Source organism: Dryobates pubescens, chromosome 7 (assembly GCF_014839835.1).
Source record: "Dryobates pubescens isolate bDryPub1 chromosome 7, bDryPub1.pri, whole genome shotgun sequence".
Classification (NCBI taxonomy): domain Eukaryota; kingdom Metazoa; phylum Chordata; class Aves; order Piciformes; family Picidae; genus Dryobates; species Dryobates pubescens.
Window position 1 is genome coordinate 42861088 of NC_071618.1, and position 13814 is coordinate 42874901.

Below are 13814 nucleotides of genomic sequence, written 5' to 3' on the forward strand. Positions count from 1 at the left end.
GTCTACAACTCCCTGAAGGGAGGTTGTAGCCAGGTGGGGGTTGGTCTCTTCTCCCAGACAGCCAGCACCAGAACAAGAGGACACAGTCTCAATCTGTGCCAGGGGAGGTTTAGGATGGATGTTAGGAAGAAGTACTTCACAGGAAGAGAGATTGGCCATTGGAATGTGCTGCCCAGGGAGGTGGTGGAGTCACCATCACTGGAGGTGTTTAGAAGAGCCTGGATGAGGCACTTGGTGCCATGGCTTAGTTGATTAGATGGTGTTGGGTGACAGGTTGGACTGGATGATCTCTGAGGTCTATTCCAACCTTATTGATTCTATGGTTCTATATTATGTGACCTTCTCATTTCCTTATGGGACTTGTAAATATGTTGATCATAGGTATCAGTGATTCTGACAGCAGTATTTTGACAGATAGTCTGAGCAAATGAGTAAGGATCCTGCAAGGAAAACTGGAGAGAATTGTGACCTGTGCCTCAGGAAGACTCATTGCAGGGCAGAAACTTCTAACTGCCACAAGTAACAGGTCCCCTAAGTAACCCTCTGCTCAGATCAGAGAATTGAAGAAAAAAGGAGTTGTCATGAAATGACTCCAGCAAAACAGAACAAGGAAAGGAAAGTCAAGGAGTGTGCCTTTGGGAAGATGAAAGAGCATTTTAGCCAAGGCAAAAAATGCAACTGCTGAAGTAAGCAAATTAGGAGGTTCAAAGAACTGAAGAAATTATAGGTGACATGAATAAAGACTCTGTGAGCACTCTGAACTGAAAGGAGCTGAACCTGCAGCATGCCCCAAAGCACTTCATCTCCAGGGTCCCAGGATACTTACCCAAACATTGGCAAAGCTGCAAATGGCCACTCTACATCCACTGCCTCAAGGTCAGCTGAGTACCTAGTAAAGGTACTCTGCTGAGATCACACTTTCAGTTCCTGACTTCTCAGCTGCTTCTGCTACTGACTTCTCATTTTGTAAAGGGGCAAATGGGAGCATGAACTTCAGAAACTGCACCAGAATTCAACCACATACTGGAGTCCTGCCTCCAGTTCTGGAGCCCCTACTCCGAGAGGGATCTGGAGGTGCTGGAAGGTGTCCAGAGAAGGGCCATGAGGATGAGCAGAGGGCTGGAGCACCTCTCCTGTGAGGACAGACTGAAGGAATTGGGGCTGTTCAGTCTGGAGAAGAGAAGGCTCCCAGGTGACCTCATTGTGGCCTTCCAGGATCTGAAGGGGGCTGCAAGAAGACTGGGGAGGGACTGCTCAGGATCTCAGGGAGTGCTAGGACTAGGGGGAATGGAATGAAGCTGGAGGTGGGGAGATTCAGGCTGGAGGTGAGGAGGAAGTTCTTCCCCATGAGAGTGGTGAAGCCCTGGAATGGGTTGTCCAGGGAGGTGGTTGGGGCCCCATCCCTGGAGGTGTTTAAGGCCAGGCTGGATGAGGCTCTGGCCAGCCTGATTTAGTGTGGGGTGTCCCTGCCCATGGCAGGGGGGTTGGAACTGGCTGATCCTTGTGGTCCCTTCCAACCCTGCCTGATTCTATGATTCTATAAAAGGTGCTGAGTATTGCAGTTACTCAGTAACCCCTCTAGGATTTGAGTGTGCACAATGAAGCTGCAAGTTCCATCAAAGCTGCATTTATTTATGACAAACCCTTCATTATATATTACAATAATTACAAACCATTTCCCCTACAGGTTATTGCCACATTCTTGTTCTCAGCAGACACAAGATGGCCAAGAACATGGATTGAGGCAGTAACAACAACAACAAATAGTATCAGAATTACAAATGTTGTGTCTCATTGCTGTGCCATAGAAAAGGCTATCATCAAAAGAGTGAAGTTACTAACAAGCATCAAGGGGATTCCCCTTACACCTTTTTAACCAGGAACTTTCATCATCTAATGTATAGCAAATGTACACACACACCCCCCTCCTGCAAACACAGTCACACAGTTACATCATCACTGGAAAGTGACATCTGTCCTCCAGCAGAAAGCTCCCAGTCATTTCACTTGAACAGCTTAAGGGCAAAAAAGGGGGGAAAAAAGGTAATTCTGAAGTCCTCTGTTTTAAATGTCACCCTCTTTCTGAGCCAGCAGTCACCTTCTCCCTGCTCAGGGCTGCCAGCCTAACAAAAGGGCCTTGCAGTTTGTGATGAACAGCATCCAACCTACCTTCACCACAGGAAAGGTCTACCAGGGATGCTGTCCCCTCTTGTACCTAGTCTGAGTCACTGCTGCTGCTTGAGGAGTCTGTTGACATAACTTCTACATCATCCTCATTCTCTTTGTTGTGTCCTGGAGGTTCCAGCATGAAGTCATTACTGTGATTAGGAGGTAGCATGTTCATTGACATATCACTTGACTGCCAAGGATACTGAGGAGCAAGCACATCTGGAAGGAAAGAGGCATAAGCAATGATCAACTGTGTGCAGCAACAAATGCTGGAGGTCATCAAGAGCTCCAACTTAACATGAAAACAAATCTTAAATTATCTCTGAATTATGGACAGATGAAACCCTCAGATGAGACCTTGCCAGGCTGGACAGATGGGCAGAGTCCAAGGGCATGAGACCGAACGCATCCAAGTGCCAGGTGCTGCACTTTGGCCACAGCAACCCCAGGCAGTGCTACAGGCTGGGGTCAGAGTGGCTGAGAGCAGCCAGGCAGAAAGGGACCTGGGAGTGCTGGTTGATAGTAGGCTGAACAGAAGCCTGCAGTGTGCCCAGGTGGCCAAGAAGGCCAAAGGCATCCTGGCCTGCATCAGGAATGGTGTGGCCAGCAGGAGCAGGGAAGTTATTGTGCCCCTGGACTCAGCACTGGTAAGGCCACACCTTGAGTCCTGTGTCCAGGTCTGGGCCCCTCAGTTTAGGAAAGATGTTGAGATGCTGGAAGGTGTCCAGAGAAGGGCAACAAAGCTGGGGAGGGGTTTGGAGCACAGCCCTGTGAGGAGAAGCTGAGGGAGCTGGGGTTGCTTAGCCTGGAGAAGAGGAGGCTCAGGGGAGACCTTCTTGCTCTCTCCACCTCCCTGAAAGGAGGTTGTAGCCAGGTGGGGGTTGGCCTTTTCTCCCAGGCACCCAGCACCAGAACAAGAGGACACAGTCTCAAGCTGTGCCAGGGGAAGTTTAGGCTGAATGTTAGGAAGAAGTTCTTCCCAGGAAGAGAGATTGGCCATTGGAATGTGCTGCCCAGGGAGGTGGTGGAGTTGCCATCCCTGGAGGTGTTTAAGAGGGGACTGGATAAGGCCCTTGGTGCCATGGTTGAGTTGATCAGATGGTGTTGGGTGATAGGTTGGACTCAATGACCTCAAAGGTCTTTTCCAACCTGGTTAATTTTATTCTGTTCTCTGGGAACAGCTGGGAAACACCTTGTGATGGAGCCATTTACCACTGCAAAAGCCTACTCTGGCAGAGAGGCACAATTGTGCAGGTGGGCCTTGGTCTCTCATCACTTCAAAACAGTGTAAATTCATACAGAACTTTTCACCTTTGAAGCATTTGGAACTGCATTACTATTCACAAGCACAAAATGAGGACCACAAACAGAGATACTTAAGAGGTTTGAAACACCCCACTGTGCCCCAACCAGGCCACACTCAGTTGCCTCTGACTTTGCTCAGCATTCACCATTTCTTCTTTTCTCCTGTTTCCACAGTCATCCCATACTGTACTCCCTACTAACATACCTACATTTTCTAGTCTCTCCCTTCCCTGCCCCCCAAATGACTCCCATTTCAAAGCTGCAGTACACACCAAGATGCAATTTCTGGCCCCTTCCTTTCAATGTATGCTCCTACTGTTGTCTCAGTCCTCCTCCACTTATTATCAAGCACTGTATCTAAGTCTATCCCAGTTACCTCCTGCTTATAGCAAGAATTACAAGTAACTAGGCAGTCAGAAGTGAACAATAGCCCACCCACATAGAATAGACTAGAATAGACTAGACTAGACTGGACTAGAATAGAATTAACCAGGTTGGAAAAGACCTTTGAGATCACCAAGTCCAACCTACCACCCAACACCATCTGATCAACTAAACCATGGCACCAAGTGCCTCATCCAGCCTCTTCTTAAGCACCTCCAGTGATGGTGACTCCACCACCTCCCTGGGCAGCCCAGAATATAGAATGAGAGGACACTGTCTAAGCAAGAGGTCATGCATGGTGCACTTACTCAGGTGCTGCCTAACTCAGAATCAACAGTCAACACAAACAGTAGGTTCTGATCTTGAAGCTTGCAGACACCTAAGATTCCAGGTATGAATTACAGTCACAGTCCCCCAACACCAGATACTTTGCCTAGCTTACAAATCCAACCCACCAGCAGCTGCAAAGATGGAATGCAGCTTTTTGACCTTTGGAGGTCCCTTCCAACCCAAACCCTTCTATGATTCCATGCCAGACCTGTGCCCACTTTAGGAAGACCAGCAACAGTACCAGGTGGTCTCATCCCAACTGGAGTCAAGTCAGCTAACCCTGGAGTGAAGTTAACCAACTTTATGTGAACCAGCTGAGTATGTAAGCCAGTGTTTTCCACCCTGGGGACATGCTTCAATGCTGGAAGCAGTCCACTATTAAACCAGGTTGAAGTTGCATGCTAAGCAGCCTCAGAATTTTAACTCTGATTTGCCCTTGCCAAGGAAAATGCATAATTGCTATGATTGTAAAAGGAATAATGAAAAGCAAACCAAAACTGTTTTCCTTACCTGGGAGTCTGCCTGCTGCAAGTGCATCCCCTGGTAAATGCCCATTAACTCCATTGGTGGATGGGTTATTCATCTGACCCAAGAGACCACTCCTCATTTCCAGATCTGTAGGATATGGCCTACGTGGATCCCCTTTAAGAAAGAAAGTCAGGTTACTAAATTGCTTTTAACATGTTTCTAACAAATGACTGGTGACCTCATTGTGGCCTTCCAGGAGCTGAAGGAGGCTACAAGAAGGCTGGGGAGGGACTTCTCAGCATCTCAGGGAGTGATAGGACTAGGGGGAATGGAATGAAGCTGGAGGTGGGGAGATTGAGGCTGGAGGTGAGGAGGAAGTTCTTCCCCATGAGAGTGGTGAAGCCCTGGAATGGGTTGTCCAGGGAGGTGGTTGAGGCCCCAGCCCTGGAGGTGTTTAAGCCCAGGCTGGATGAGGCTGTGGCCAGCCTGATCTAGTGTGGGGTGTCTCTGCCCATAGCAGGGGGGTTGGAACTAGCTGATCCTTGTGGTCCCTTCCAACCCTGCCTGATTCTATGATTCTAAGTAATCTAAAGGGGCAGTGTCAGGAGAATGGAGCTGGACTCTTTTCAGTGCTACCCAGCAACAGGACAAGAGGTGAGAGGCACAAACTGGAATATACTAAGTTTCATCTGAACATAAGGAAAAACTGCTTAGAGGTGACAGAACACTTGAACAGACTGCACAGAAAGGTGGTCAAGGCCCCTTCTCTGGAGATTATTTCCAATCTGCCTTGACACAGTCCTGTGCAGCCTCCTCTAGGACTTGTTCTAGCAGAGAGGTTGAACTGGATAACCCCCAGAGGTCCCTTCTAAAGGCTATCATTCTGTGACTGCATGAGACTGGGTACTGACACTGCTTTAGCATTAGAACAACTTACAAACAAATAAAAGCTTCTTGTCATAAGCATGATTGTTACCTGGTACCCATGTCAGAGGGGCACACACAGCATTGCTGGCACTGATCCTATGGGCATATTTGATTATTTCTTCAGAGGAAATGGCACCTGCAGGAATGGAAGAGAAATCACTAGATTCTCAGGAAAAGGCATCACTCAACTATTTCAGAGCATTGGAGACTAAGATCTTAAACACTGGGCATGTCATTTTCTCAATCAAAGGGTGTGATTGAAATTGAATGACCCCTTAGAGGATTCTTGGGCTATGCTTTGCAGCAAACTGAATTTACAGCCACAAATTCAGTCCACCTTCAGTGTCAACAGTTCTTCAACCTGGTGAAAAAACCAAACCAATCTCTTAAGCAGTGTCCTTGACAGGCCAGGCAGAAAGGGAGCTGGGGGTCCTGGTTGATAGTAGGCTGAACATGAGCCAGCAGTGTGCCCAGGTGGCCAAGAAGGCCAATGGCATCCTGGCCTGCATCAGGAAGTGTGGCCAGCAGGAGCAGGGAAGTCATTGTGCCCCTGGACTCAGCACTGGTTAGGCCACACCTTGAGTCCTGTGTCCAGTTCTGGGCCCCTCAATTTAAGAAGGATATTGAGACACTTGAACATGTCCAGAGAAGGGCAACGAAGCTGGGGAGGGGTTTTGGAGCACAGCCCTGTGAGGAGAGGCTGAGGGAGCTGGGGTTGCTTAGCCTGCAGAAGAGGAGGCTCAGGGGAGACCTTCTTGCTATATACAACTCCCTGAAGGGAGGCTGTAGCCAGGCAGAGTTGGTCTCTTCTCCCAGGCAACCACCAACAGCATAAGAGGACACAGTCTCAAGCTGTGCCAGGGCAGGTTTAGGCTGGATGTTAGGAAGAAATTCTTCACTGGAAGTGTTTAAGAAGAGACTGGATGAGGCACTTAGTGCCATGGTTTTGTTGATTAGAAGGTGTGGAGTGATAGGTTGAACTCAATGATCTTGAAGGTTAATTCTATTCTATTCTCTAACATGCATGCACACAAACACTCTCTCCCTTCCTTTAGTACACCTACTGAGACAAGTCAGTGATGCACTCAGGTCATGTGTTATACCATTATCAGTCCAAGAGGAGCACTGAGACGCTTCAATTGAAGTTTCATATTAAGATATGTTTGCCACAAAGAATTAATTCCTGGCTTTGAGAAAATGCTTAGAGGTTCATAATGAAATGGCTATTTAAAAGAGTTTACCTATAATGCATCTGAAATGGCAGAATTAAATTACCATAGAACAGAACAGAAGAGAACAGAACAGAAGAGAACAGAACAGAAGAGAACAGAACAGAAGAGAACAGAACAGAAGAGAACAGAACAGAACAGACCAGACCAGTTTGGAATAGACCATCCAGTCCAACCTATCATCCAACACCATCTAAATCAAGCTCACTAGCAACAGTACATATATATATATGTATGGATACTCACCTTTTCTTGCCTTTTCAATTGATTTCAGCTTTTCCTTTGCTTGATAAACAGCTGTTGCCTAGTGGTAAAACAACACCAAAACCAAACAAAACACCAATGAACTAAAGTAAACCTTCAATGCATCTTTACATTGTAAAGTCCTGCATGTAGTCAGCTCTGTAAATAAACCCTTGCATTTAATTGCATTTTAAGAACCTATTCAGTGAACATTTTCAAAATGCAGAGAAATAAAGTAGGTTGGGAAGAAAATCAGCATTATAAACCAAAACTGAACACCATGACATCATCCAAGGGCAGTGAGGCTGGGGAGAGGCCTCGAGCACAAGGCCTACGAAGAGAGGCTGAGGGAGCTGGGATTGCTTAGCCTGGAGAAGAGGAGGCTCAGGGGAGACCTTCTTGCTCTCTACAACTACCTGAAGGGAGGTTGTAGCCAGGTGGGGGTTGGTCTCTTCTCCCAGGCAACCAGCACCAGAACAAGAGGACACAGTCTCAAGCTGTGCCAGGGGAAGTTTAGGTTCGAGGTGAGGAGAAAGCTCTTCACAGAGAGAGTTATTAGCTGTTGGAATGTGCTAGCCAGGGAGGTGGTGGAGTCACCATCCCTGGAGATGTTCAAGAGGGGATTGGATGTGGCACTTGGTGCCATGGTTTAGTTAGTCATGAGGTGTTGGGTGACAGGTTGGACTTGATGACCTTCAGAATAGAATAGACTAGACTAGACTAGAATAGAATAGACCAGGTTGGAAGAGACCTTCAAGATCACTGTGTCCAACCCATCAACCAATCCAACCCACCTAAACAACTAAACCATGGCACCAAGCACCCCATCAAGTCTCCTCCTGAATACCTTCAACAGACAGACACTCCAGGGAGGCTTCTTGCCACAGGAACAGTGGAGAGATGGGAAGCTCTGACACCTGGTGATTAGAAAACCCTGCCCTTCTGAGACAGCAGTTCCATCCCTGCTGAGATTCAAAAAGCATCAGCTTTGATGAGGAACAGGGGGGATGCAGATTCTATGATCCTATGATCTGACTACCGAAAACAAACAGAACCCCACTAAGCTCTCATGAAGTTTTAAATATTTAAATCCTATAAAACTAACACAATATTCTCCAGAACCACCTTTGGCAGCAGTAGAGGCTCCAAAGCATATGAACCTACCAGAATGTGCTCTGCTTCTTTCAGCTGCTTCTGCAGCTGCTGAATATCATTATCTCGCTTTTCGACCACCTTTTCTAGCAGCTGCATTTCATGATGGATTTTCCCCTGATCAACTGCCAGCTTCATCAGCTCCTGAAATTCCCCATCTCTCTGAATCAGCAGTTCCAGGATCTGTGGGACAAGAGTTTTGCAGAATGTTTGTCATTCAGCTAGCACAACCACACACCCTCCATCGAGCTGCAAAGAAAAGCAATTGGCATCCACAGAATTATTTCTGCTTGGGTGAAAAACACAACAAAATTTCTCCCTCTGTTTGCAGCCTATGAAGTGTTGTAGCCACTGCTCTGAGGGCAGCTGCTGGACATGTGCAGAGAGCATGAGTCCTTAACTGACCTATTCCTTAGCTTGCTGCATGGAGCAAAACAGTAACATTCCATGTGTGCCAAGAGCAATGCCCTCACGTTGGCACCCTTGGACTGGAACCTGCTGCAGAAGCCACCTCCCTGACATGCTGGCACCTCCCACTGGGAAAAGATTCTCACTTAGATATGTGATTGGGTTTTACTGGTTAAGGGATTGATAACAAAAAGTATCAAACCCAGCCACTCTGACAGGCAGAGGTTGGTCTCTTCTCCCAGGCAACTAGCACCAGAACAAGAGGACACAGTTTCAGGCTGCACCAGGGGAGGTTTAGGCTGGAGGTTAGGAGGCAGTTTTACACAGAGAGAGTGATTGCCCATTGGAATGTGCTGCCCAGGGAGGTGGTGGAGTCACCATCACTGGAGGTGCTCAGGAGGAGACTTGATAGGGTGCTTGGTGCCATGGTTTAGTTGGTTAGGTGGTGTTGGATGATAGGTTGGACTCGATGATCTTGAAGGTCTCCTCCAACCTGGTCTGGTCCACTCCATTCCATTCCACTCCATTCCATTCCATTCCACTCCATTCCATGTGTGCCAAGAGCAATGCCCTCACGTTGGCACCCTTGGACTGGAACCTGCTGCAGAAGCCACCTCCCTGACATGCTGGCACCTCCCACTGGGAAAAGATTCTCACTTAGATATGTGATTGGGTTTTACTGGTTAAGGGATTGATAACAAAAAGTATCAAACCCAGCCACTCTGAGCAATAGGCACTTTTGTTTGGGGCTTCTCAAGGATCTTCAGTTAGGGCTTCAGTGTAGGGTTGCTGTGAGGGATATGCTCTGGACTTCTGTTAGCTGCTTCCTCTGTTAAAGGCTCCTGGGACTTCTGTAAGTGGGACTCTGAGACTCTGTAATTCCAGGGCTTCTACAACACAGCAATAAAGGACTTCTGGGAGGACTTCTGAGATTCTCTGCATTACTGGAATCTTGTTGCTACACAGCAACAAGCTTCATGCCTTTATTCATCACCCAATGGCCCCTGAATGGGGAAGAAGAACAATGAAGCATAAAATAAATGAACAAACCCCAACATGTGGAGAAGGAATACCTCTGTAGTGGGGCCATGCAAGCAAGCAAGAGAAAAAGAAAGGAAACCAAGTAAGTAAAGGACTGCAGATACCTGAAGAAATAGAATTCAGAAAGTCAGCTCACCTGGCTCTCCTCTCCTGGTTGTGGAATCTTCTGGTTTCTTGAAATTGCCAAAATTTCAATGAGTTCCCTAAAAGGAGGAGTCTGTGTTTACACCATTTGCTAGAGCATTACTTCTCAGTCACATCAAGTCATTCCACAATGGTCAGAAAACTGGTGTCACTACAAATCTGTTCACAGGTGTGGGTACTTTATAATTCCACAGCACAGTGCTAAGAGTAATTCTGTCACGAGTTTCAATACTGCAGCAGGCTTTCTTCTTTCTTATTTGAGCTTCTGAAGTGCTGATGTGCACTTGCACTCATGAAATGCACTAAGTATCACAGTATCACCCAGGTTGGAAGAGACCTCAAAGATCATCGAGTCCAACCTGTCACCACAGACCGCAAGACTAAACCATGGCACCAAGTGCCACATCCAATCCCTCTTGAACACCTCTAGGGATGCTGACTCCACCACCACCTCCCTGGGCAGCACATTGCAATGATGAATGACTCTCAGTGAAGATCTTTCACCTCACCTCCAAGAGAAGAGGAGGCTCAGGGGAGACCTTCTTGCTGTCTACAACTCCCTGAAGCGAGATTGTAGGCAGGTCGGGGTAGGTCTCTTCTCCCAGGCAACCAGCACCAGAACAAGAGGACACAGTCTCAAGCTGTGCCAGGGGAAGTTTAGGCTGGAGGTGAGGAGAAAGTTCTTCAGAGAGAGAGATGTTTGCCATTGGAATGTGCTGCCCAGGGAGGTGGTAGAGTTGCCATCCCTGGAGGTGTGCAAGACTGGACGTGGCACTTGCTGCCATGAGGTATTGGGTGATAGGTTGGACTTGATGATCTCTGAGGTCTTTTCCAACCTTGCTGATTCTGTGTTTCTATGACTAGGTACCTGAGCATTTATTTATACCACTCCAAAGAGGAGTTCTGCAGCCTGCTCGGCTGAGTTTAACAGTAACAGAGGCAACGACCAGGCTGGCTCAAGCCATGCAACACCGCTGCAGCATCGTTTCCAGTGACTAATAAACAGCCTGAACCCGGGGTGTGGAGTGCGCGGGGGTGCACTTCATACGAAATGCAGGTGCACACCTAGAAAGGCAAACGGAAGAACAAGGAAAGCTCTCCTTCTGCTCTGACAACAGGAAATAAGGCGCTGCCGATGCTTTCCCACCCGGGTCTCCCGCAGCTGCTGGCCTGCGGAGGGCAAGAGAGCAGGGAAAGGCATGCACACGGGTCGGGCCCTGCTACCGCCTCGCTGCGCACCTAGGGATCGGGTCGGCCCGCTCCCGTCCCAGTCCGACCCCAAGGGACACTCGCTACTCTCGCCACCCCCATCGCCGCCTCCGCGCACCTCCAGCGCCGAACACCACCACCCCACCCGTGGCGCTCCCATCCGGGCACTGGGCGTGGAGGGTCAGAGTGCGGTACCTGGCCAAGAGCTCAAGATCCTCCAGCGCCGCCAGGAGCCGGTCCCGAGTGCTGCTCCGCTCTCCACCACCTGCGGTTGCTGCCGCCGCCATCACGGTCTCGGGCGTGGGCCCCAACGACAACCAGCCCCGCCCCCGCGCCGGGACGACGGCGCCAAGCGCGCGCGCGGGCGGGCAGCAGCGCCCCCAGCGGCCGAGGTGCGAGCGGAGGCCGCCCAGTTGCGGCGGGCGCATGCGCGGGGCGGACGGGCAGCCGCGAAGGCGGTTCCTGTCCCTCCCCCCTCGGCGGCGCGCGCGGGGGGCGGGAGCGGGCTGGGAGGCGGAGGAGCCGGGGGCGGGGCCGGGGCAGTAAGGGCGGAGTCGAAGCGTGCTCGTTGAACAGAGCTGCGGGCGGGGCGCAAAGCAGGTCGCGTCTGCCCCGCGGGGACTAGGAGTGTGTCTGCCAGGGCCCTCTCGGGGAGCTGAGCTTCTACAGAAGGATCGGCGCTTGTTGCTTATGGAGTGTATTGCCATTCCCCGGAACAGAATAGGATAGAAGAGCAGTAGAATAGAGTAGAATAGAAATTAACCAGGCTGGAAAAGACCTCTGAGATCGTCAAGTCCAACCTATCACCCAACACCATCTAATCAACTAAACCATGGCACCAAGCACCCCATCCAGTCTCTTCCTAAACACCTCAGTATCACAGTATAACTAAGGTTGGAGGAGACCTCGAGGATCATCAACTCCAACCTCCAGTGATGGTGACTCCACCACCTCCCTGGACAGCACATTCCAATGGCCAATCTCTCTTGCTGGGAAGAACTTCCTCACCTTGAGCCTAAACCTCCCCTGGCACAGCTTGAGACTGTGTCCTCTTGTTCTGGTGCCATGGTCTAGTCATGAGGTCTGTGGAGACAGATTGGACTCGATGATCTTCGAGGTCTCTTCCAACCTTGGTGATACTGTCATACTGTGAATAGAATAGGAGTATCACAGTACCACAGTAGAATAGAATAGAATAGAATAGAATAGAATAGAATAGAATAGAATAGAATAGAATAGAATAGAATAGACCAGGTTGGAAAACACCTCTGAGATCATCCAGTCCAACCTATCACCCAACACCATCTAATCAACTAAACCATGGCACCAAGTGCCCCATCCAGTCTCTCCCTAAACACCTCCAGTGATGGTGACTCCACCACCTCCCTGGGCAGCACATCCCAATGGCCAATCTCTCTTTCTGTGAGGAACTTCTTCCTAACATCCAGCCTAAGCCTTCCCTGGCTCAGCTTCAGACTGTGTCCTCTTTACATCCATTACAGAGGTCTGTGCATGATGATCAGGGCAGGTAACATGCAAATCCTGCCCCTGATCCTGCCAGCAGTTGAGCTGTCATGAAAAAATGCTGTGGGTTTTTTCAGAGGTGGCAGCCTATGGGCTGGTGCTGTAAACAGGCCTCCAGCCCCGGGTGGGGTCACAGTGAAGCCAGTGGAATGTTTATAGTCAGTAATGTGAAGAGACTGAGAAAGAAGCTGGGGTGGAGGGCAAATGAGGGAGCATGGAGTAAAAGCTAATCTGGGGCCAAGACTGTAACCAGGGCAAGCAAGTTCACCAAAGAGCAAGAAGGCATCAGACCTTATCATAGAATCATAAATCACACAATCAGTAAGGTTGGAAAAGACCTCAGAGATCATCAAGTCCAACCTAGCACCCAACACCTCAGGACTAATTAAACCATGGCTCCAAGTGCCATGTCCAATCCCCTCTTAGGATCATAGTCAGGGTTGGAAGGGACCACAAGGATCATCTAGTTCCAACCCCCCTGCCATGGGCAGGGACACCCCACACTACATCAGGATGGCCACAGCCTCATCCAGCCTGGGCTTAAACACCTCCAGGGATGGAGCCTCAGCCACCTCCCTGGACAACCCATTCCAGGGCTTCGCCACTCTCATGGGGAAGAACTTCCTCCTCACCTCCAGCCTCAATCTCCCCACCTCCAGCTTCATTCCATTCCCCCTAGTCCTAGCACTACCTGAGACCCTGAGCAGTCCCTCCCCAGCCTTCTTGGAGCCCCCTTCAGATCCTGGAAGGCCACAATGAGGTCACCTGGGAGCCTTCTCTTCTCCAGACTGAACAGCCCCAACTCCTTCAGTCTGTCCTCACAGGAGAGGTGCTCCAGCCCTCTGATCATCCTCCTGGCCCTTCTCTGGACACCTTCCAGCACCTCCAGATCCCTCTTGGAATAGGGGCTCCAGAACTGGAGGCAGGACTCCAGGTGGGGTCTCAGCAGAGCTGAACAGAGGGGGAGAATCCCCTCCCTTGCCCTGCTGGCCACACTTCTCTTGCTGCAGCCCAGGATCTGATTTGCTTTCCGGGCTGCAAGTGCACACTGAGAGCTCCTGGTGAGCTTCTCCTCCCCCAGCACCCCCAAGTCTCTCTCCTCAGGGCTGCTTTCCAGCCAGTCCCTGCCCAGCCTGGATTTGTGCCTGGGATTGCCTCCACCCAGCTGCAGGACCCTGCCCTTGGTCTTGTTGACCCTCCTGAGGTTGGCTTGTGCCCACCTCTCCAGCCTGTCCAGGTCCCTCTGGATGGATCCCTTCCCTCCAGCCTGTCTGCTGCACC

At 49.8% G+C, this 13814-nt stretch overlaps 1 protein-coding gene across 1 annotated transcript; it reads right to left on the minus strand.

The window, feature by feature from the left end:
• Nucleotides 1-1946: 1946 nt before the first annotated feature.
• On the minus strand, nucleotides 1947-11716 carry MED4 (mediator complex subunit 4). The gene is made up of 7 exons (XM_054162920.1): nucleotides 11205-11716; nucleotides 9793-9859; nucleotides 8220-8390; nucleotides 7059-7116; nucleotides 5633-5719; nucleotides 4699-4830; nucleotides 1947-2388 (listed from the first exon to the last, which is right to left on the minus strand). Exons 1-7 carry the CDS (start codon nucleotides 11714-11716, stop codon nucleotides 2216-2218), a joined length of 1200 nt encoding a protein of 399 aa, XP_054018895.1. The 3' UTR covers nucleotides 1947-2215.
• Between the last annotated feature and the right edge of the window lie 2098 nt (nucleotides 11717-13814).

Bases quoted from the DNA above. Each gene is read 5' to 3' on its own strand.
- MED4 (XM_054162920.1), bottom strand. From the start codon at position 11,716: ATGGCAATACACTCCATAAGCAACAAGCGCCGATCCTTCTGTAGAAGC. The intron at 5,720-7,058 runs GTGAGTATCCAT...CCATTCCTGCAG, and splicing joins AATTGAAAAGGCAAGAAAAG to GTGCCATTTCCTCTGAAGAA. The intron at 4,831-5,632 runs GTAACAATCATG...TCTTTCTTAAAG, and splicing joins CCCTCTGACATGGGTACCAG to GGGATCCACGTAGGCCATAT.